This window comes from Corvus kubaryi, unplaced genomic scaffold (genome assembly GCF_017639235.1).
Source record: "Corvus kubaryi isolate FWS band 111438036 unplaced genomic scaffold, C.kubaryi_AGA036_p1.0 37387, whole genome shotgun sequence".
Lineage (NCBI taxonomy): Eukaryota > Metazoa > Chordata > Aves > Passeriformes > Corvidae > Corvus > Corvus kubaryi.
Genome location: NW_024581129.1, coordinates 2,326,730 through 2,352,140, shown reverse-complemented (window position 1 = coordinate 2,352,140; position 25,411 = coordinate 2,326,730). Strand labels below are relative to the sequence as shown.

General features: G+C 38.1%; 1 protein-coding gene across 1 annotated transcript in view; it reads right to left on the bottom strand.

The window, feature by feature from the left end:
• Positions 1-9: 9 nt before the first annotated feature.
• The window catches only part of LMTK2 (lemur tyrosine kinase 2), a 41,403-nt gene continuing 16,001 nt past the window's right edge, over positions 10-25,411 (bottom strand). The window contains exons 4-14 of the mRNA XM_042036848.1: positions 24,061-24,134; positions 23,469-23,587; positions 22,659-22,746; positions 15,753-15,886; positions 12,957-13,041; positions 12,196-12,317; positions 10,605-10,754; positions 7,438-10,348; positions 5,802-5,937; positions 5,138-5,386; positions 10-4,009 (exon numbers count right to left, since the gene is read on the bottom strand). Coding sequence (XP_041892782.1) covers positions 3,981-4,009; positions 5,138-5,386; positions 5,802-5,937; positions 7,438-10,348; positions 10,605-10,754; positions 12,196-12,317; positions 12,957-13,041; positions 15,753-15,886; positions 22,659-22,746; positions 23,469-23,587; positions 24,061-24,134 — 4,097 coding nt within the window. The 3' untranslated portion in view covers positions 10-3,980. The remainder of the gene's footprint in view (positions 4,010-5,137; positions 5,387-5,801; positions 5,938-7,437; positions 10,349-10,604; positions 10,755-12,195; positions 12,318-12,956; positions 13,042-15,752; positions 15,887-22,658; positions 22,747-23,468; positions 23,588-24,060; positions 24,135-25,411) is intronic.

The window sequence follows — 25,411 nt, the reverse complement described above, 5'->3', positions numbered from 1 at the left end:
ACAAAGAGATTATAAATATATAACTGTATTTTATTTTTAATATTAAATATTTTTAAATTACAAGCAGTTTCTTGAATCACACTATGCATGATAATCAATATACAGTAGAAATTACAATTTAAAAATGTACACAATTTAAAGACATTTTGACCTGAAATTTCATTAACTATGATATATTGCCATAAACCTCATACCTGTATTAAATTACAATAGGAAAACTTCATACCTATGATTTTGTTACATAGTTTCTCATTTACAAATAGAATTAAACATTATATATACACACACACATCAGTACCATTTATCATTTAAGTTACACCTACATCTGTGCAAGTTCAAACAATTTCATAAACAAAACTAACTGTAAGTCATATTCAAGTTTCTGAAAAACAGGCTGCTGGTATTACAAATACTTATTTTCAATAAGTTTATATGATGTTTGACTCTCCTCTAGATTTCTTCCCATTTTGTACCAAAACCATTAACATACAAGGATATTTGTGTATGACTTAAAGCTGAAGTAATTTTGTACACTCCATTCTTATTTAAGGCTATTTCTTATAAGGCTAATGTACTTGGATTCCACCTTTCACCAACTCCAACACAAATAGCCAAGTCACTGACACCTGACAATGCTGACATTTTAGGATAGTGCTTAATTGCAAAAACAAGTCTTTCTACCAACCAGCCTCCTCATGAAAGATTGAGTATTACATAAAAATCTGCTAAAAATACTGATAAAAAGAATGAGGCTTAAATGGCTTTCATTAGTGCATCAACAAGGATATGAAAAAAAATGTTAAATCTCCTAATTTCCAGGAAAATAGCAATTTCCATAAATGCAGTTATACACAGTGTATCTGCAGCTGGGGGATTTGGGAGAGCACAGGTGTTCCCACTGAAACTGGACACTCTTGTTGCTCTCTTGGCTTCTCACTACAGATCCTAATGTTTAAACAAACTTCTTTAGGTGGGAAAAATCAGATCTTTTAGATACCTTTAGTAGCCAAATTGAGACAATGCCTTCATTATTCAAACAATTCAGGTATTCTACTAGAGAAGGAATTAAGCTGTAACCAGTCCTCATAATAAACCATTGAAAATAGATACATGTACTTCTAAAACGGAGACCAGGCTTAAGTAGCTAGTGCAAGAAATTACACAGAGTGTAATGAATGATTTGGAACAAATCCCCTCGTTATAATGTAACATGTTGGAATTATTGATTCATCTTCATTGTGCCACTTGACTGCCAGGCAGATATTTAAGTATTGCTAGTAGTTGATCAGATCTTTAAGTATAATTTTTTACCCCAAAAGACAGTTTATATTATTGCAATCCAGCCTACTGGATTACTGAAATTAAAATTCATGTTTAAGTGATGCGAGTTAACTTTAAATATTTCTTTCTCTTCATTGTACAGCTAAAAAGGACATAACCTTGCTTAATATCATACACATCTAGTTTTGGAAAAAAATGCTCCTTTGGCAATTCATTAGCAATGAGTCCATTTGGACAAAGGAGTAAACTTTCACTTCCTGTATAATATTTTCTTTGAACCTGGGTAAAGAATAAAAATCTTAGATCTCCATCAAGCAAAGGAAATTCCTGATGTGCAAGATAAACGTCTGATTTTCCAGAATTACAAGAAACAAAATGCACAAGCAAATTACAACATTCTGGAGCATAAGCTTTTATTTAACCCAGGACTATATTTTAAATCAAATGATTCAAAATTAAGGCTGAACTCGAGGTCTGACAGGTTTTTCACCATGCAAGGCAGACAAGCCCACATGTTCTTTGCAGACCATTACAGAGTTTCATTCTTACTATGGTGAGAATTAAAGACAGATGAGATACCCTAAATCTAGCTGTATCAAGGAGTTCAATGTTGGAATTATGGAATTTCTAGGCAATAATTTGTGCACAAAGTCTATTACCAACATTTTAAAATATTTTCAGTAGCGCACAGCTTCCTTAAACCCTCTACAGTACTGTAAGCCTGTATTAAGAACTACTTGACTTTGCCTTCTAAAAAATGTTTTGGGAAAGGTCCTTAGGAAAATTCAGTTCTTCACTTCATACTGAAGAACAGTTCTGACTAACTCTGAACCTGAGTGCCTCATCAGAAAAAGATATCTCAACAATTCATTGGCAACTTCAAACAACATGATAACTAAATCATTCCCTTTTAATCAGTATGGAAGCCATTCTGGTTTAAGGGCTAAATAACATTGGAAAAAAGTAGTTAACATATTCCTGTCATTTTTAAAACATACTTAGAAACCAAAATTAACACAGAGGTATTAAAAAAAAAAAAAAAAAAATCACACATCTGAAAATATCTAGTCCTCCCATCTTCAAATAATGAAAATTCTCTGGTGACTGGATCTGGACACAGAGCACTTGGACCACCATTATCTCAAGCCCTGCCAAAGCAGCCACTAAAATACAAAGTACTTTGTATCTCAGTACATTTGCATTTTAGTACAGGTAAACAAATACAAAGCCAGGTAAACTGTTCCTATCAGTGTTCCCTACAGATCTGCAACTGCGTAAGGCATTCCAAGAAGTCAGGGATTTGTTTCTCAGCTGAACTCAGTTTGGAGTAATAACTAAGGATATCTTTTTCCGAGCAGTTTAAATGATTAACTCAGCTAAATGCATGGTAAAGCAGGAAGGTTAAGCCCCCACACTGTAGTCTCTTCCCTACAGGCTTCAGAGCAAACCTATTGTACTGCACCCTTTGTTCAGGATGCACCATGGAGCTCTGCAGACATCTTAAATGGATTTGGCCCTATAACAGGTGCAAAACTGGGCATTAACCACTAATCAGAATCTTAATTGTCATAACGTCACCAAGAGGTAGATTTACCACAGGCCTCTGAACGGAGCCTCGATCTGCAGGCAGCAGAAGAGTGAGCTTCAAAATTCACAGAATGTACAACCAAAGGGCCAAGTGTACCCAAATCCAGTCTATTGAAATTAGTCTTTTTATAAGATTCATAAATTCCAGAGTTTTGTACAGCCAATTTTTCCTCCTCTTTCTCCAAGGCAGAAATTGTAGTAAAAACTGGAAGGCCCTTAACTGTGATATAGTCAGATGCTATTACAGTTTAAGCAGTCAGTAGGATCATATGTAGGAATTAAGAGACATTATCTCTTTCATCTAAAAATTCCAGAGTATATCATATATTCTTTTCCAGTTTCCTATAAAACATGAACACGAACAACCATTCTATAACCATTATCATTTTAGAAATGGTACTGAATATAAGATTTCAGCAAGTCTAACGTGATACTCAGAAGTTATGTACGTTTTACAAGTACCGTGCATAGCAAAGGCTACAAAAAGGACAAATTAAACTGGATAACTGGGCCAATTCAACTTGTCTTATTTTCCTTGAAAGATTTAAGATTTTGATTCTGTACATCATCAGGAAATAAAGGAAGAATAATCCATAGTGCAATTGTAATAAGCAAAGTAATATGTAGTGATATCTTTTCGAATAAATATGGCTCACTACTGATCAACTACCATTCATACAGTTCCATCAACACAGCCACCTGTTGCACAGGACAGTTATACACAATTCTACAACAGGTGTATGTTCAAATAGATAATGAACTACATGGAAAAATATAAAAAGAATATTATACAATCTCATACATAAACCAGACTGTAGTGTAATTGCTTTACTTGTTTAAGTTATCTGAAAAATACTTCAAGTACTTGAAAACAGCGGCAGAATCGTTTTTCAATGAAAAGCAAAATTGCACTGATTTAAAAATACATTACAAAGTTAAATACACATTCAAATTAATGTCCTGATTTAACATTGCTTTCAGTGTTCACTTTCATTTCTCAGTACTTCTTGATTACCTGTGTTACTCCAGGAGGATCCAGAGTTTAGATAAAGAAGTTTCAAACACAAAGCCTGTGTGTTTTATGTATGGAGTCCGAGCAAGTTTAAATTGATTTAATCTTTTTCTCCATCTTCACTGCTTCCTATTAGTAGAGGAAAGGTCATAAGATACAGTGAGATTCATCTGCACAACCCCCACTTCTTCTTTGCAAGACTCTTGCTATTCTGCTGTTTTGCACTTCTAAGTTTTGGTTAATTTTTCCCTACACTTTCAACTACTGTAAACATTTGGTTCATTTATTCATAGACATCTGCTTCAATCACACAGTTCAATGTCACTTCTTAGGACACATAAGGCAATGTAGGATCTCCAAAATATTCTCTCTTATCTGTAAGTTACTAAGCAGCAAACACTATCTAATCAATAAGCAAAATACAAGAACAATACAACTCCATATAGCACTGATTACATATTTATAGACATTGACCATTAGCAAGGCTCTGCAATCAGTAATATTTATTTTTAATAATGCAGTGTATTATCAAGATTAATAATATGCCAGACAGATTCAAGTCTGCTTATTTTTGCTTCTCTTAACCTCAAAAATGTATCAAAGGTTAAAAAAGCTTTTTGTTACTCACAAGAAGGCCCGTTAATAAATACTGCTAGTACTCAGTTATTGCTCTGAATGGATTGTTTGGCTCTCCTAACAGAAGCTATCCTATTCACAGCTCTAGAAAACATGCTGCAATTCTGGACAGAATGTCAAGAATGCACTGTCTAAAAAGCAATATGAAAAGAAACTAAACTGTAAAACGAGCTTACACAATAATGGCAGAAACATTACGTTCCTGGCATCCTCATCCTGTGCAATGAAAACACAATTGTGACTTGAGACAGAGCAATAACCAGGATTAGTAACTGCCACAGTGTGGCAGGTGTAACAGCAGTGCTTCAGGATTGCAGAGGTTTCATTTATCCATATACAGCACTAGGGGTTTGTAACATTAGAACTGAGCTTGTCCTGTAAATGTTCCATAGGCTGTTCAACCACAGTTTTGTAGCAACTTGGATGCAAATAAACTCAATCTCCATGGAAAACTATGTCTTAAGTGAAACACAAGACCAGACAAACTTTTATGGTTTTAAAAATGTACTTCTATATTTGGTATTTAAAATACAACAAGACTCGTTGTATCTGCTAGTTTTATCTTTACATAACAATTTTAATTTGTATCCTTAAAGTAGTTATTATAACTAAATCACTTACCTCCTTGTTCTATATCCGAATCTGTAAGGTGTGTAAGAGAAAAGCTTGCCATGTTTGCAGGAGAGATGGAGAATCTGGAATAAGGGGATGAATGTGACCAGTTCTGATCAAGAGTCCGGGAAGGTGGAGGTGGAGAGAAGTACTTTGATGGCTGAAGGGGTGGTTTAGAACCAATGAGACTATTAGCTGCCTTGGATATAAAGGATGGCTCTGGAGAAGAGAAGTCATCGTCCCACTCAAAACCCCCACCTTGGGGAGAAAAAAAAAAAAAAGAAAAAAGAAGAAAAAAGCAGCATTACAGTAATGTCATGTAAGGTCACCCAGAGCTGTACAAGTAGACTGGAAGATTGCATTAACCCCAAACAAAACCTGTAGCCCTGGGCAGGGTTCTAGCCCAGGGAAACACAAAGATTTGCCACCCACAGTTTGGTTGCCTTTCAGGATACCTTGGACACATCAATACATAAACAACCACTATCACATCCCAGCTTTGCTCCTCAGGAACAAGGGAATCTGAGCCCAGATGCAGTGTCTGCTTAGGACACAAAACTGAAGCCAACGTCGTCCAGTGAATTTACAGATCACATATAGTTTAATGACTTCTCATAAAAGGCTGTGCATAAAATTGTCTTGGCCCCTGCTGTGTATAAATATATTCATGCACCTTCTTCATCAGTTGAGCTTTCTGAATTTGCAAATCTGTTTAAGTAACCAGGACTGGAAGATGGAACAGGAGAGCTGCCAGCACCTTCCCCGTTCACGTCTATCCCACGGCTTCCCAGCTCCTTCGTTGGTGTTTCCTACGGCAAACAAAATCACTTATTTAACTCTTTTTACACACAATGTCTCCATGCCTTCAGATGCCAGCACCCACAAATACACTCCCCCATCCAGCCATCAAGTCAAATGTGGAATTAGAAGGTCTGTAAACTGTTACAACTACACCAGAAGACTTTGAGTTACAGATTAAGCACATACACGTACTTCTAAAGAAAGGTGCACCAAATCTATGCTAAAATGCATGCAGGAAATGACTATTTAAATATTATTTACCATATTAAATGGTTTCATATTTCTAAGAACAAAGCTAAAATATCTTCCAATTGAAAACAGTTCCCATATCAGCTTAACATAGGGTAAGAGTTTCTTTTCCTCTTTAATAAAGCCTTATCCCATCTCCCAACATTTTTTTTTAATCCCCTAATCATGTTCAGGATAAAGAGACAGACTTTGTACAGCCGCTATTGGAAGCGGCCTACATTTTATCAGTCATTGTAATAAAAACTAAAGAGTTCAACAACTAAGAGCAGTTTAAACACAGCTGATTTTTTCTTTCCCCTCTGGACAAAAGGATTACTATTCTACAGGCTGCCTAAACACAAATAAATCACCTATGTTTTCTGTTCCAAAACACAGTTAACTCTAATATTTATGTGCGTCATCATAAGCAACATTTCCAAAGCTTGACAATGTGACTGTTCTCTTAAACTCACTGGACTAGTTTAGTCACCATAATGCTAAAATACAATCCCCTCTGTATCCAGTTACAGAAGTTAAAAATTGATAAAGCTGATAGGGAAACAAAAGTAACCTTGAATTTTATAAGCCGATCAGTATTTCACTGAACATGAATCCCATTGGAGTAATAAAAATTAGCATTACCATCTAAATACTGTTCTCATCTTTGATTATGATCTTAGTTAAATTTAGTGCTAACTAACACACGATTCAGAGTTAGGTTTTTTGGTTAATTATTGGCTTTTTTTGCTTTCTTCCTTTCTTTTATAAAGGTATCTTAAACACAACATCTTCAAACACATTAAACAGATATGCTGCTTCTAGAAAGTTACAACAATATTCTGTCAAAATAAGATAATTAAATCTTATAAACAGCAGAAAAACCTAACTAAAAACCATGTTGCATTCAGCATGTGCAGTCAAGGGTCCAACAGCAATGGAGACTCGGGATTTGACAACCAAAGCAAAACCCTCCTTCACTTCAGATTAGTGCTGCTATTCTGCCAGCAGCACAAAACTGCACTACCCAAGTCAAAAAGTTCTTTTTTCTTTATATATAAGTATTATTCTTTTACATATATGTATTCTTGTATAGCCTTAATATATAAAGGCAAAATAACCCACATCACGAACCAGCTTTAACCCTGCCGAAACAAGAAAGGTACTCTTGTAACGAGGTTTTCCCAAATATTAAGCAATTTATTCAATTACTCCTTATTTAAAGAAAAACAAAAATAGCAAGCCAACAAAAACTTTACTTAATAATAAAAAAAAAGGTGTACCTGATCAAACAAATAGACTGTCACATCATCAAAGAATGTTACAGCCTTTTTCTCATCTTTCCAAAGTTCAGGTTGCCTTTCATTAAGGGGTTTTGGAAGTTTCAACAAGCTTCTCAAATGTTTTCCATCATCCTTGTCAGTAATTATCTCAGGTACCTGATGAACAGTTTCATCTTCACTGTCAGAACTCAGACTATGCATATGAAAAGTCCTCATGTCATCCTCAGAATCACTGTTTTCATCTTCCTCATCTGCATCATCGCCATCTTCTAAATCCAGCATTCCAGACACGCTGAGTTTGCCAAGGTATTTTCCTTCGATATCTGGCTCTTTCAGTTTTTGTCCTTCCATGTGATAGAAGGACTTCTCACTGTTACTCAGATCTAAAGCCATGTTGTGCACAGGCTTTAAGTCTCTGTGTGAAAGAAGCTCTGAAGTGTTAGTGCCAACACAAGAGACACTTTTATGAGAAGTCTCAGATAGTTTTATTTCATCCCTCAGGTTACCTTCCATCACTATTTCCAGGGAAGACAGAGTTGACTCAGCCCACTCATCAGGACACCCCTGCATCCTTTCATCCATCTCTTGGATCTCTAAATTGTGGTTTAGTTCTAGTTTTCCATTTTGATTATCATCATCCTGGTGATTCCTCACATCACACGTTTGCTGTCTCTCTTCAAAACCATAAACCTCTTCAGTGTGATTCTCTCTGTTGGAGGAAACAACACACACAGTCTCTCTGGACAGATTTACAGACTCTTCTGGTTTTTTATCTGGCTCAGAATCATTATCAGAGAAATAGGCAGAGTCTCTATATGAGTTTTGACTTCCACTCAGAAAAACCACTGGGGTTATCTCAAAATTGCTGTTCACTGCATCCAAACAAGCTGCTGCTTCTGACACAATGATGACTGGATTAGAAGGCAAAGCACTGACACTGTTCTCGCTCACAACACACAGAGCAGTATCCACACTGGAAGCGTCCTCAACAGGGACATGGGAAGTCCATTCTGGAGATTCCAGGTTTTCTGTTTCATAGCCACTGTCAGCAGGTTTATCTGGTGGCAAAAGTTTCTGAGGACTTTGAGCCTGTAAAGATTCTAAAACCTCATTTACATCTAAAGAATCCAAAGAATCAGGTGTCTCTAAGGCTTGTTCTACAGTTTGTATAGGAGATGGGCTGTCTTCCAAAAGACTGTCCTGACTTGTACAATCTGAAGCAGCAACAGAAATTAAGGTCACCTCTTCTGGAACATCCTTACAGTTCTCAAAATGATTTGATGTTTCTTGTATTTCCTCCAATAAACATTCATTTTTTTTTAATACAGGAGAACTATCTTGCAAGTTTCTTTTCCTATCTTCCTGATCACTACATTTTTCTCTATTAAAAGTTATTTCATCAGACTTGAAAAGCTTTCCCTGTTTCATCTGTGCATCACACTCATCTGTTTCAACAGCAACACTGTAATATGGACTATTTCCAACATCATTATTTTTGGCATTGTAAGATAGCTCTTCTTGACAGAGAACATTGGTGTTACAGGACATGACTTCATTCACTTCTACATTTAGAAGTTTCCCCTCATCCTTCAAAATAGGAAGATTTTCACATTTATCACATGACTTATGTGCTGTGGGTGGACTAGAGGATGCCGGCATCTCTACAGGAGTCTGAGACTGAGAACTGGGATCTTTATTCATTGTCACTGGGTTAAAATTTTCATCTTTCACTGTTCTAAGACTTTCGCGTATTAAAGAAAAGACCTGTGCATTTTCAGCCAGCACAGGCTCAGGCTCTACAGAGTTTCTTTTTGAGGTTTCTAATATACTTTTTAGAACATCATCTGAGTTTTGCCCAAAATCACTGCTGGTTTTTTTAGGCAATAATCCTGTTAATAAATTTTTCTCTTGAAGAAATAAGAAGTTATCAGAAAGCTCTTCTAAAGTTACCAGGTCCGACTGGTTAGAGATATTTTCAGATAAGGAAACTGCTTCATTTTCAGAAGCATGACTAGAATGCTCCTTCCCAGAACAGCCTACTGCCTTTCTAGCATCTGTGTTTGAGTCCAAAACAGCTGGTTTAAAGTCTTTAGGAGAATCATTTGTTTCAGCAAACCCAAGTATTTTTCTGTTTGTCAATTCTTCTGATCTATCAATGTCATTAAATATACTCTGGAAAGGACTTTCTGGACTACTAGTAGCAGGCAAAAATTCCTCTTTAGGATCTGTATTGTAGTGGAAGAAGTCCCCATCGGTACTAGATTCTTCAACATCAAGATCCCTGAGAACCGTGAAATGAGAACTTTTTTCTTGTACAGCTTCTTGATGATCAACTTCTGTTGTTAATACAACTGATTGGTTATCAAAATTCATGCTGCAGCCACTTCCTTTTTCCTCTAACTGGATATAGTAGTCATTTCCAACAGAAAGTTTGTGTGCATCAAACACAGGTAACACCCCAGGGACAGCCAGTGATGCCTCTTGACCACTTCCATCCTGTGCTCCCGGTCCTTGCTCTGAAAGTGACCTCTCAAAAACCTCCACTGGATAGAAAATACTTGTGTAGGTCATGGCTTCATCAGGATTCACATGACCACATTCATCAAAGTGATCATGTTTAGCTGCCTCCCAGATGTATTCAAAGCTCAGACCATGGCTTGTTTCAGTTACAGTCAGAACCTCCTCCAGCTCATGGCCAAGTCTATCTCCTGTGAAGTGATCCAAGATTGGGAATGCAGAATTACTTGCTTCTCTATTTGAGGTGTTTGGTTTCAGAGCATTCCACTGCTGTTCAAAATCAATCTCTGAGTCCCTTTGGCTTTGCATGCGGAGGTAAGTTAAAAGTCTGTGCACTTCTTCTGCCGTTGGTCTCTTCTCTGGAGGCAGCCAACAGAACTGCAGAACTTCATACCTATACAAATAAAAACGTTTCAATAGGTTTCACACTGAAAAGGAATTTATAGAATTCAGACACCTAACAAGCCTCAGAGTACCAATGTCACTGGCAGGAACTTCCACCTACAGCAAGTCCTTTTACTCCCTTTATCTAGAATTTGTTTCCTGGAAGCATGTTTCCACGTAGCAATTTCAATGTATTTAAGAGAACTGAGTCATTTGAGAAACTTCTTCAGCAGCTTTAGGAATAAATAGAAATATTTAAAGTTTACCATCTATCAGAGTATGGCTGCTCCAGACGTGGCTTGAAGGGTTTAACCTGCTTCTCCTTGATGACATGGGTCAGGACTTCCCTGTCAGAGAAGTCCGAGTAAGGCCGAGCACCATTCTCAAACAGCTCCCATAACGTCACACCCAGCGCCCTGGAAAAGAGCAGCAAATGACTGAGCATTCTCAGAACTGTCCTGGAGATGCTTTTCTAAGAAAGTAAGGATATGCAAATCATAACTGGCAAGGAGAAATAAATACCACTCCCCATTGTCTCTAGAATAATTTCAGAAGTTAACTCATTTTGACAGAATGCTAACAGCCCGAAGAGTAAAATTGCTTGAAGGCAACAACAATTAAGGCAACAAAATATAGGGGGTCTCAAATTATTTGATCATGAAAAAAAATCCCACATATAATAAAATACTATCTTTTCAACAGTTTTTAAATAAAAAAATATTGTTATAGTGTATAGAAATGGGATTAAAAAACCTTATGGTTCATTCAACAGAAGAAAAAAGCTTTCATGAGAAATTGCAGTTATAGGTCAAACTGCTAGAAAACTTGTCTTTGTTCCAGTGTTCATAGAATTCCTTATTTTCAAGCTGCAGTGGTCAAAAGCTGCCTCTGCTCAGTGCTGCAGCTGTACTCTATCCAACACTAATCGCATTTTCAGTTATTACAGTCAATGCTAATCTTGGGGGAATCTTTCTGTGCTCAAAATGCAAAGTAACTGACTCTGCATGTAGAATAATTTAGATTGGAAGGGGTGTCTGGAATCATCTAGTCCAAACCTATTCAAAGCAGCTCTGCATAAGAGGCACTAAAATACAAGCTGGAAAGCTTAAGACCCTGGCTGCTTGCAGTCCAGATGAACACTATGAGCTGAGGAAGCCTCCTTGGAGGATGGAAGCAAATTAGTATTTACATAATTTCTATCTATCCCACCTGCTTTCTGCAACCCTACTTTTAAAACACCAAAGCCTAGTTTACTATTTAATATCCTTAGAATATAAAACCAGGAATTAACTACAATGTTTTCAGAAATGTTAGCCTAATCCACAATTTCAATTATCCAAATTTCTTGGGGCTTGAGAACTGAAGTGGAACTTGGCAATTTCAAAAACGTTCATCTTCAAGAGTTTCACCAGCCATTGTCTATCAGCTCTTTGGCAACACAAACCATCAGTTAATTGCTCTCAAATGCTGCAGCAAGAACACAGCATTTTAATTAAAATGCCACTGTTCTACCAACTGAACTTAATCGGGCTCTAGTGGGATCAACTTTTTATGTCACCCACAACTACTTAATCTTGGAAAATTCATTTACCATTTCTTTCCTTTATGAACATCTGAAGGTATTTTTATTAGTATAAACACCTATTATTCTGCTAAACATTTTTGTTTGCTCCAACTTTCTCTCAACAGATTTCTAAGAATCTTTCCAAAGCAGGATATAGTGTCAGGTTTACAGAGATTAACCTACTGTACATCCGATGCATCAGGCCAATTTAAATATTATTTACTCCTTCATGTAACACTTGAAAATATGTTCACAAATCTCTCATTGAAATTATTTTAAAGACTTCTACATACCATATGTTACTGTATTTATTTTGCTCTGCTGATAACAGTCTGTCTTGAAAACTTGTTACTAACTCAGGTGCAGTCCAACGTAGAGGAACAAGTTTCTTCTCATCTGTCTCAATATAATCTTCCTGAATTATTGATTAAAATGAAAAAAACAAAATCAGAAAAAGGCTGAACATGCATTGGATCAACTTCCAGACAGTGACAGTCCTTTCCTTAATATGTTTTTATGTGAAGCCTATGCAAAAAATTAGAATTAAAAAAAATAATCCCATTTTCCCGAAGTAGCAGAGAATAATGCTATGGAGGAAAGTCATTCACTGGTCACTGCACAGCCGAAACTTGAATGCAAATTTCTTGTTTAAGGTTTGGTACTTACAAAATGTTTTAATTAATGTCTTTAATTTTTCTTTTTCTTGATATACTTTAATATTTTAAATAGTTTCCTTAAGAAATTTGAGCCTTTCTTTCAAATTTGTCCTTAAAAGACATTAAAATAAATTTGTTCATATTCTAGGACTACTGTAAATAGGACCAAAAAAAGGCAGATTTACCAGAAGCTTCCAGAAGCATAAACTCTACTCATCTCTAGAAAGACCATCTATTCTGGTACATGAATTTGCTGCAGTTATTTGCCAGTAATACTCTGAAAGTTCATTATTCAAATAAAGGACAATCTAGTATCAGTTTACAACTTTCAGGCATGCTTGTTGTAACCTTGAGCCCTGAATCCTTTAAAAAAGTGGTCCATGACTAGATTAACTTACCTTATACCTGCTGAATCCTATACCATAATCTCCTACTTTGACATTTAAATCAGATGTAAGGAAGCAATTCCGTAAGGCCAAGTCACTGAAAATGCAAACAAATAAACAGTGAGACAAACCAGGGGGTCTTCAAGGCAAATTAAGACAAATGGGCTAGTAGAAGTGACAATTCTTAGAACAGTCAGGTCACAGTTTAAAGTATCAAATGAAAAATCAAGAATACTATTTTTTAAAAACTTAGAATCTAAAAATCAAGGACTTATGCACAGTTACAGATCATAGCTGCAAGTAACAGGAGCACAAAACAGTGTTAATGATTCAGCATCCACTCTAGATATACTTCAGCAATCCCATGTGCATGAGCTGTAGGCTGATCCCTAAATCCTACTGAAGGCTGAGGCAAGCTGCGTGCAAGAAAGGTGTGCTCCTGGAGCTCCTGGAGTTCCCTTCCTGATTCTCTTCAGAGGAAATCAAACCAGTCCATGCACTCCGAAAGACCAACTCATGCAGTGCAAACCCAGGCAAAGGAACTGGGGAGACTGATTTCTGAAGTGCAATTGTGATCTAAACCAAATATTAAGTTTTCTTGTTGCTTACATTTTCACTAAGTTTTAGAACCTACATGTGCCAACAATTAATTCTGTATCTCACTGGAATACTGCGGACACTACAGTTCTATACAAACACTCATCACTTCCAGAAAAAACAAACACCAACAGGGTTTCTCCTTAGAGATGACTTATTGGACAAGATTTGTTTTGTGGCCAAAAGTCTGATTTCCCTCAGGCACTCCCACTGCTTCAAAAGAGGATCAGTTTAGAGTCACAGAACCAAGCAGACACAGCATTCTGGAATCCAAAGAAATCTAAACACAGTGACAAGGCAATCACATTTAAAGATTTCATACAAAAACCCTGGACTATTATGCTGTCTTGTACAAAAAAGATCAAGCTGCAGGCACTTCTCTAGAGCAGTGGTGTAGACTCTTAAGCATTCAAACTACAAACAGCATTTACATGCAGTTATTTCATTCTGCTCATAATCCTCTCATGGAGATTACATGGGCTGTTCACATGCTACAGTGATGTCACCCCTCTTCACACCTATCATTGCATGGCTTGCATTCTAATTGTCCCAAGCAAAATCTATCAGCAATTCAGATTAAGTTTGAATATTAGTTCACAGTATGATACTGAGCTACCAGTAATATCTTACATCTACAGTTAAGTTCCTTAAGCAACAAACCCATACATTACACGTGAGCCAGAACTACAGTCAGTCTTTGGAAAAGACCCACAGAAAAAGTATTTCATAGAAGTCCTCTACTAAACAAATCACAAAGCTCATGAATAGACACAGAATTTGCTTCCAGTTTCTACCATAAACCAGACCACAACTAGTCACAAACCAGCAGTGCAAGCACCAAGAAGCAGTTTTAGGAAACCCATCATGCAAACTCAGAAATTTATGCACGTTTAATGAAGCTGGAACTGTGGCTGCGACAGCAGAGAGCTCGGCAGACTAACTGCTCAAATATTCCACTTCTCAGTTTCACAGAAGGGGACCAGGCAATTAAGTGCCCTGAAAGAACTCTACCTTTGCTTCTGTTGGCTTAAAAAACAGTCTCTGAAGTACAAATTGTCTGAAAGCCACAGCTTGCCTGCTACAAAGATAGATGATGATGTTTTCCTTTCCAGAGTCATTGAACTACACAGGTCAGAAACACATCTATAACCTTCAAGTATGTCCCAGAGCTTGCCAAATTGTTTTATACTATTTAAATAAATATCCTGGAAGAGAAAAATTGTTGGCTGCTTGAATTTACCACTAACAACAAAATCACTGATGCTGGAGCTTTACCACTTACTCTGACAGCATCAGGATAGTGTTGCTAGAAGTAAACATTACAATGAGAATCCTGCAGATCCACAGAATAATTATTTACCAAGTTTATCTGTGTTTCACTGAAAATGTACTGTTAAATTTAATACCTACAGAGCCATGCTGCTGCAAGACAAGAAACTGGTCCCTCAGTTAGACAGGTACAACTGGTATTGCTTTCAAGTCATCTGAAATTGTTAAATGGGTTAAAAGAATAGCCACCAGCTGAGTCCAGGCTTTGGGGTTTTTTCAGGGTTTTGCTGCTGCTTTACACCTGCACCTTTTAAGACTTAGGTTTGAGAGTTCATTTCTCCCTGAACTAAAGGTCTTTGCCTTCCCTAAGCAGCAAGATGTGCATTGATAAGCTCCAACACAAGCTCCTGACTTGCTGAAAGGGTGATGCAAGTGCTGGTCCATTTCAGTCAGATTTTCCCTCTAAACTCAGCTTCCCCCTTACTACATTAGAAAGGCTTTTTTTTCCCATTTTTAGTAACAAAGGTAACAGGTTACCAAAGAGAAGTTCTAAATTGCTATAATCTGATAAAAAAGTCACAGTAGGTAAGATTCATCCTAACTGAATTTTAACCTCCCTCCCTCCACAATAAACAAAACAAATTTGATTTGGCCAAGAATTAATCAAACAACTACATCTGGATTGGCTTGGCAGCAGGTTGTGTTCTGTGGGCTGCAAACTCAAAAAGCAGGTGATCAGCTTTCAGGCAGGTGGAGCTGGAACACCACACCACTGCAGCTCAGTTAGCACCTTCATTAGCATCATACCTTCATGCCTCAGGGTATGTCACAGTTAGACAAAAGTTTGTGCAAACAGTCTTCAACAGCCATGGATTTTAATGCAAATACTCAAATGAATTTCAGAGTGCATCTTGACTGAGTGGGATTTCTCTGGGAGCCTACCTGTGCACAAAGTTGTGTTTGTGCATCACAGCGAGGCCAGCGGCGATCTCGCACGCCATTCTCTGCAGCAGCATTATCTGAGACTCTCCTTTAATGTGCTCCTGCTCATTGCAGATGTAAGTTTTCAGGTCACCCTGTAAAAGAAGTTGAGGATATTTATTAGCCTTATATGTTGGTTGAATCTGAGAAATTCATTTTTAATAAAGATCCAGCCGACCACATTACTTATTTACCACGTTTATGCTCAATAAAGTTCCTCAAGTTTCCAATCTCCATAAAGGGTCATATAAAAGTCATCTAAGGCCTATGGTATTGTCCTTAAGGGTTTTTAATCTAATCATTTAGTAATTAACATCCTAGATCAGACTGCCACATGAAACCTGTCACACATGAGTAACTTCCACTAAAAAAACCCAGAGTTTGCTGAGCCTCTGCTTTTAAATGAGATGAGTTGTCAAGTGCTCCAAATCAGCAAAAGCTGGCTGTCTGGAATTTGTAAGGGGATGGAAGGGAGAGACTACAGAAGAGAGTTTCAGACATTGCCAGCTCCCAGAGCTTTCTATATAAAAAGCATGGTAATACATCCCATTCCAGTCAGAGAATTCTGATGATGGCAGCAGTTTTACAGAACCCAGGCAATGCTGAGCAATAGACATGTAATTAATGAGCACACAGAAGCACTCCATAAATTACTAAAATAAGAACAGCTTTGAAATAGAGGAAAATAATTGAATACTGTCCAAACATTTGGGAAAAGGAAAACTTATGTAGTAAGAGAATCCAAGCCAGGCAAAAGAAGAAGTTTCTCATACCATTGTTGTTCCTCTTCTCACAGTTTGGCTTTTAACCCAGCAGTCCTGTGTTTTTGTTATTTAAAATATAGACTTTCCAAAAGGGTAGCAAATTATTTCAAAGACATTTCTGTATTGAGACTGCACAACATACATCACAACTTGTTTCACCAGCATAACACTCTGGGCTCTATGTCCATTTTCTTCCTAAATCTTGGGCCAGAAAGCTCTTGCCAGAGCAGAGTTCCAAACAATTAGGAAAGGAACAGCGTTTGTAACACACACAGGTTCCAAACGGCAGAGTCCAATACAAGCCCTGAACACCCAGCTGAGCTGACTGTAGGTGGCAGCAAGAGCTCGAAAAAAGTCAAACTCCCTAAAATTGTCATTCATTAAAACAGCAGCTGCTTGCTTAGGGCTTGTCCCAGGTGGATTAAGTTCCTAGGATGCCTGAAATGCACCCAGGAATTACTTTTTAATTTTTAAATGCATTAGTAACAGCAGTACTGTGTGACATCCCTTATTTCATAAATTATTCATGTAGGCACATATTTTTGTAGGAAAAACAATTTTTATTAAATCCAGCACCTTGAAACACACTGGTTCTATGTTCCCATTCTGGTCTAATTAAGGCTACAATCAAGGTTAAAAATATAAAATAGGTACTTTTGGTATTGCTTTAAAAGGAAATTGCTTGTACCAAACTGGGGTGAACCAATGGTCACACTCAGGTGCTGAACTGCCCTTCAGAAGAACCTGGACAAGCTGAAGAATGTTTCAACAGAGACCTTATGAAATTCCAGAAAGACAAATGCAAACTCTCACACCCAGGAAGGAAAAAACCCCTTGCAACAGCACAAAGTGAACAGTGGCCAGCTGGGCAGCAGCTCTGCAGGAAGGGACCTGGGGATCCTGGTGGGCAGCAAGCTCCACATAAGCCCTGTGTGCCCTGGGAGCAGACTGGGAGCAGCCTCCTGGGCTGCACAAACTGGGCCAGAGCCAGGGGAGGTCTCACCACCTTCTCAGCACTTGTCAGACCACATCAGATCCTGTGTTCAGAACTGGCTGCCCCAGAACACGACAAACTGGAGCAAGGTCAGGAAAGAGCCACCGTGACAGGGGTCAGAGCATTTCACCATGAGGAGAGGCTCAGGAACCAGGCTCATTCAGCCTGGAGAAAGAAAGACTTCAGCATAATAACTTGTCCAGTATTAAGTTATTAAAGACTAAGCCAGGCTCCTACCCGTGGAGCAGGGATGGAGGATGAGAGAGAACAGGCATGAGCTGAAACATGGAAATTTCAGACTGAGTGTAAGGAAAACAGTTCTACACATAAAGACATCAGCAGAAGTGCAGGCTGATCAGAAAGAACATGCAGTTTCCATCCCTGGACGTTTTCAAGATTCAACTGGACAAAGTCCTGAGAAATCTAGTCTGGCCTCAGGATGATACTGCTTTGAGTGGGAGGCTGCAGACCTCCTGAGCTCCTTGCTAGCCTGAATTATCCTATGATGCCTCCCTGCCTAAAAGCAGACAGTAGCAACACAGCAACATTATCCCTGCACTATTTCAAGAGCCACAAAATGGCCCTTTATTGACAGACTTTTTAACACAGTAAATATCAAAGGTTATATATATCTGAATAAATGCAGTTCTGCAAAATTCACTGCAGAGACATCTAAATATAAAAAGCTCAATAATCATGCTTGAGGAAGGCTCTGCTTTCTCTCCAACCTCCTCTGCCACTCTGCCTTTTCCCTCCTCTCCTGGGACACCATGAAGAACTAAATTTTGCCTTTCTTCCTATCCTTTTCAGTTCAGTCATTTTTGTAAGTAAGTCTTAATATGATTTTTCTCTGTAATAGCCAGAAGCTGGGGGTACACTTACAGTCAGTACTCTTTGTCAGCTTTTTGTTTGTGCAAATTCCACACTGAGTTCATCTGAACACCCAAACAGATGACTGACATGACTTTTTAACCAGAAGGCACTGATGGTTTTAAAACTGATGACAGTTTTGAAAATGTGAAGAGGTTACCAAATTACATCTACACATTCTACCAAGTTGTCATAAACTGACAAATCCCCCCTTTATTTTTAAACCACACACCACTGATAAGTCTGCTCCTTGGCTCATATCCATACTGACCATGATCATGAAATAGATTCACTGAACTCTTTGATTATGAAGTTTTCATCACAAAGACTCTTCTTTTGATTAGAACATGTTTTCAAGGGGCCGTAATTAAAAAAAGAACCAATCACTGCAAGCAGGCACCCTCCCCTAACAGCAGCATCCCTGAAGTAAGCCACAGAGCATTCCAGGCAAATCAGCATCCTGCTGATCTCATCTGCCCAGGGAATTGCAAGACTTGAAGAATTTCTGTAAGAATTTGATAGGCAAATCAGCCTCACAATATACATGCAACTTCCACATTTGAATAACTTTCCTTTTACTCATAAATTATGTCAATCTGTTAGAGGATTTGCTGTGCTGACAAAATGCTGGCCACACAGGGTTGAGTAATATATTAAAGTTAATAAGACAGCTACCACTATTTTTAACCTGGCATCGTTCTGCAATGTTTAACAGTGAACAGTTAACTATTCCTAGCAGACCGCACCAACATACTATGCAACTAATATGGGGAAAGGGGTTGTGAGACCTTTTAGAGCATTTCTTTTTATATTTACTGTTTTCTAAATAATTTTAACACAGGCAAAGCATAGAATTTAACAGCTTAAATCACTTACGTGAGACTGACCTCTCTTGCTTCTTTCCCAGCTCTGCAAAGCAAGGGATACAGAGCAACCTGGACTACATTATGAAATAGACTAAATGTTAGCCAAAACAGTTATTGCACATGCAACCAGCAATCTTGTGTAACAGAAATATATCAGGAGTTTCTGTGGCCAAGAAAACAAGTAAGCCAGCCTGCCTGACATTCAGCATTGCCACCCTGACAGCTCTGGTTTCTCTGCACTACAGTTTCCAGTGCCTCTGATCAAGACCTTTCAATGCCAAGGAGCCTGGGAACTGATAATCCAACAGGGCTGCCTGAGCAGCCAAGACAAGGTCAACTGGCCCTAAAAAGGCTACAAATCCAAGCAAGAGAAGTAGCAAAAGGAGGACATGCTGTGATAGGCTATGAGTTTGAAGGAGCGTGAATAAAACAACCACTGTACCCTCCAGACCGTCAATGCGTCAGCAGAATAGATGCATTTTTTGTTACTTAATATGCCAAATTTGTAAAACAAGGTCAACACTGCCAAATGAGCCTCAAAAGAACTTGTCACCTGAAGATATTAAAACTTCCTATCCAACACAGCTGACATATTTGCCATCTTTTTTCAGAACTATTGAATTCTTAAACACACACGTACCAGGGACTAAAACAAGTTCACTTTGCTGGATATACACAGACACCACCACACAAGGGAAAGAGCTCTAGCTCAGCATTAAACCACTGGTAGCAGAACAGGACCATGTTCCTCATCCTTCCCATTTGAGCAATAGTCACCACAGACACTGGAACCTTTAGTCAACCACTTTAAGTTCCACCTGCCCTGATGTTTTTTCTGATGAAGAATCACTCCTGTGTGTGCATCTCCATGCACCCACCCCAATTCACCCAATTTCAGGAAAAAAAGTACAAAAGGAGTTTTGAGATCAATTACTAAAAGTCTAAAAAATCCAAGTAACTGCCATTCCAACCACAGCGATAAAAAGCTTCCTGACACTCCCTTAAAAACCTTTTTACTAAAAAAACCTATTTAGCACCATCTCCTGTTCCAAAAGGTGCCATCATGCTTCCTTTACATTGCTTCCTTCCTGTCTCTTCTCTGCCCTTACTCCAACATTGTCACCTCCCACTGCAGGCCCTGGACCACAACAAGAATTAGTGATGTACAGGGACACTGAGCTACTCCCTTGTCCCAGTCTCTGCATCAAACTGCTCAAGTGAACACTGCCCTGTCTGCCCAGCTCCTGTGTATTTGTGTGCACAGGGAAAAAAAATGTTATCATGTCTAGGAGATACTCAGCTCTACCAAGTAAGACCTCTTTAAGTGAGCCAGACTTCAATATGAAAGTTATGTTTAACTGACTAATATATAATTTTCTAAAACCAAGTTTTATTTCACTTGGAATAGAAAAATGAGCACAGACATTTATTTTCCATTCCAAAGAAATTACCTAACTACACTCAAATTTGTAAAACCACCACTTTAACTGTCAAGCTTACTGCCCCTAGTTAAAGGGAAAATCTGTTTTATCCCCTTAAATGAAATCCTTTCCAGATTACTCTGCAGGATCATGACAACTTCTGGCATAAATAATCAGGCATCAAATGAGGATATTATTTTTTCCTGTATACTTAAAGTAGGGCAATCTTTAAAAGCTACTCCCTCTTCAAATTTGAAGTTGGATCAAATCACATAACTATTTGAAAACATGGCAGCAATTAAATCTGATTTGGATGCATATCTGATGGACTCTATAAAATGCAATTCTCTTTCCAGGGACCTTTTAAAGAAACTCCAATCTGAATTGCAGGTTTAAAAACCAGTAAGAAGTATTCTATTTCTACATTGAAAAACTATAAAAAACCTTATCTGTTAACCTTAGGCACAGAGTTTTTAATTGTTAGCAAAACCAGAACATTTCACTTTGATCAGTCACTTTAAAAGTTCAGGCATTTCTTCAATTTGGAAAAGAAGGATTTTATCAGCACTTTTGCCTCATTAATTTAGCACAGCTAATACGTTTGAGCAAAAGAGCAGCAAGTAAAAATATAGTTATTTAAGGTCACAGATTAATTGATATTTCTCAAAAATCTCAAGTTCATGCTAACTAATTTAAATTGCCTGAGGCAACTAGAAGCAGATTTTTGCACCTGAGTTTAAAGGAAAATTGTGAAGTACAGAAACTGGTAAAAAAGATCTTGCTGAAATTTATAAATGCAAACTGTCTTATTTCTGAAAGATTCATTCCTTAGTAATATCTGTGCACTTCTGACTTCATTTCTGTCTTGACATTTCCCAAGGAGCTCTGCTTTGGGTGACATCTGCACAACAAACCTTAAAAGCAGCTACTGAGCCAATGTTTAGACAGCCACCTGGACTTTGGGGTTTGTTTGGTTTTAGTAACTTGTTAAGCTACAATAAAACAACTCAAGTCTTTCCAGACCATGAATCCAAATTTTTGTCTCTCATGACTCTGCATGCTGGGCACAGTTCAGAGGTTCTCTACATGCCCCCCGCTTCCTCACAACATTCACGTACATTCCAAGGAATGCGGTGGCTGAGCAAGGCTTTGTGCTGTCCCTCCCATTCCAGGGACCACTGTGGCACTGAAAGCAGTGGGAACACCCTTCAGTGTGTTCCTACCTTTTCTTCTGGTGCCCAGGAAGCATAAGGCAGTTGCTTGGGGGGCAGAAGAAGGCAAATAAAAGGATAAGAAAGTAGGGAAAAGAATAATACAGTAAGAGAAAGGACCAGGAAGAGAATGAACACTGAAACTGAAAATTATAGCTATAAGAAGACACATGACTGATATCAGATGTGAGCCCACCATTGCATTTTAGCCCAAAGCTGCACAGCATGGGTAAAATCCAGGCACTGCAGAGGTGGGGGTGGAGGCAGGAGGCAGGAAATTCTTCCATTTTCCTCAATTAACATTTTCACATAAATGGTAATAAAAGCACATTAAGATTGCAGACAGCAAATATCATCTCAGATGTGATGTTAGTGCACGCATGTGATACTGGACTGTGATAAAAAGCTCCTTTCTATGATACCCTCTGCCCTCCAAGCTCCCTGTTGAAGGCAGACTGAAAGAGACTGGCAATTCCATTATCAAAGAACAGGTATTTGCCTCTTCAGCATATTCCACAAGCACTTAGAACATACATGATGAATTGAAGAAAGTACCAAAAAAATTGTAATTGTGGTGTCTCTAAACAAAAAAAAAAAAAAAAAGTCCTGTGAAATTCTGGTTAATCAAAAAACTTCCCAGAGAGAAGAAGAATCATTTCATGAGCAAAGGGCAGTAAATATACCACACACAATTCACACCAGCAGAAAAACAACCGCAGCCTCTCGTATAAGTGCACTTACCAAGTCACAGAACTCAAAAACTAGGAGATAAGGAATGGCTTCCACACATTGCCCAATACACTGGAGAACATTTGGATGCTGAAGAATGCTGGAGTGAAAAAATACAGTTAAAGCCAGGAAGATCACAGCAGAATGCAACACACTGAAATCCCTACCAGAAGTTTCAACACATAACATTGGAGGGGGGTGGCAGGAACAGAAGGTGCAAGTACCAAAGCTACAGATTCCATTTGGACCTTTGTATCTCCTTTGTATTGCTGAAGTGTATCACTGACAGCAGCCAAAACTCAGAGCATCTCAAACCCAAAAAATCCAGGACTGTCACATGAGAGTCACACCCATCCTCCCACCACCCCTCATACCAAAAATAAAAGCATGCAACTGGTTCACGAACTACACCAAGGTACAGAGCTGGCTAAAAGATAAACCTTTTTTTAGCCAGGTTAGTTCCCAGCCAGATCAGTTACTTTTCCTAAATTGCTCCAAAACCACTTGTGCCAATGCAGCAGAAGGCATGAAATTTCTTCTGACAACTGCCAACAACCCAAGCCTAAATGCAAATATAGCCAGGACGTTAGAAAGCACGGAGAAGAGAAAGCTCTTTACTGACCAATCTTTTACAGCATGTTCAGGCAAGGTAAAGCACAAGTTATATGAACACAACTTTTGCTCACTTTGGGTTGAATGTATTTCACATTTTAAAGACAAACATTACAGTTATATGGGAGGGCAAGTAGAGACAATAACACTGAACAAAAGCAATGTCCAAAACTCATCTGCAGTAGAACGAAGCTGTGAAACATTACTTACTAATATGGTTCTCCATTTCTTAAAAACTGTTCTTGCTCCTTGGGACCTGCACTTGCCTTTAACTCCTTCACTATTACCCTTGCTACACTAGTGCCTGTGTAGATCTCTCCAAGGAGAACCTGAAAAAGAGATTGTGTCTTTAATCAGAAGGGAATTCTGTAGTGTTCCTCCAAAGAAAAACAAGAGCTAAAAACATGTTGTAGGAAAGACACTCTGGCTTTTTTACAAACACAAACAGAGCTTTGATAATTAAATACCCATACTTAAATCTTGACAACTGATCTACACATCAGCTTTCAGAAAACATGTTTGCAGGTGAAGACCACTTATTAACTTAAATTTTTTCCTAAAAAGAATTGGTAAAAACAGGAGTGCATTAACTCAAATCCATGTAAGTGAAAAGTCTAAGTAGTCTCTAGTAAGAATCTACAGGTAAATTCAAAAAGTACTGCATGCAAGGAACTATCTAATTTCAACTTCAATTTTTCTTATGTTACTACTTTGTTTTGAGTACCATTTTAAGGTAAATACAGAGGCCTAGTCAGCTGGGAATAAGCCTCAATCTGAGCAATATTAAGAGATAACTCCTCACCTTTCCAAACCAGCCATTTCCAATTTCCTGGATGTAGTTTAGACTCTGACGTGCAACTTGAGACTTTGATCCATCTGTCACACAATGAAACAAATGTAACACGTATCAACCACTCGGATGGCCAAAGTCAGCAACTGCTGAGGAAATAATGCAAGCTTCTACAAAATTTATTCCCAACAGGGTGCACACATTCAGCCCAAGCACCAAAACCTTGTCAAATGTACATAAAGTAGGAAGGTAATGTTGTGACAACAGCACTCAAGTGAAACTTTACTCAGGGGCAGCTTCTAAGCCATACCAGAACACACCCCCTACAAAACCACAGCAATTGTCCTGAAGAAATGTGAGCTTGAAAGTTTTTAACACATTCAGCAAGAAGGCAAAAAGGCTAAGTTCTGCTTCCAATATAAAACTGTGTTAAAGCCTGTAGCTGGGTAGAGAAAACAATCTACTTACAATAGTTTCCTATGTAAGTAAAATAGAAAACCCAATGTACATATTAATATTTATAGTTATATAGAGTTACTGTTTTAAGAGAAACAGTTTGACTGCTTTATTCTTCAGCCCAACTGCCCTACTTGTAGCTACCATCTGGAAGGAGGACATTTTTCAACTAAAAATGCTTCACATAAGAGCCCAGAGAGAAGAAGGACAGAAAAGAAAATCCAGATCGCGGCAGATAATGGGCAGTAACAATGGCAGACCCCATACACCAGAGGAGATCCAGCAGCATCTGTCCCTCTGCTGCCCCACTGCTTAGGAACACTAACAAATAGATGCAAACAAAACCTTTTCTTGTCTGAGAATTCTAGCCCACAATTTATTTCCATAAACCATATTTAGAGCAGTATTATTGTATTGGAAGAGCCAGAGCTGTATAATTCACTGTCAGTGTGCTCCTAAGCATGGTGAAGGCCACAGCAGTGCAACCACATTTTATCCAAGCACTCAAGCACATTGCCTTACTTCTGGCAAAACCCTTGTTGTGACAGTATCATTTTAACAATTATGGCTACACAGAAGAGCTGACATAAAATTTTTCACTCAATTTTTCCCAGCTCTTTAAAATACTGAGTCATTTGTACAACTGTGTCATTTGTATTAAAGGCACACTGAGTTTCTTGAAATCCATACAGGAATTTTACTAGAAGCTTCCCTGAACATCTAATGCTCAAGCAACACAAGTAGTACGTAAAATTATGTGAAATAGCACATAATAGGAGAGTAAGCACTCCAGGCTAAACTGTGGTTATAGTATGATAAGATGCTTAAGTTTCCCTTTACAAAAATTGTGTTTTAAAGAACATATTCCAAAAACCCTTCCACACAGAGAGATTAAACCTAATGCTCT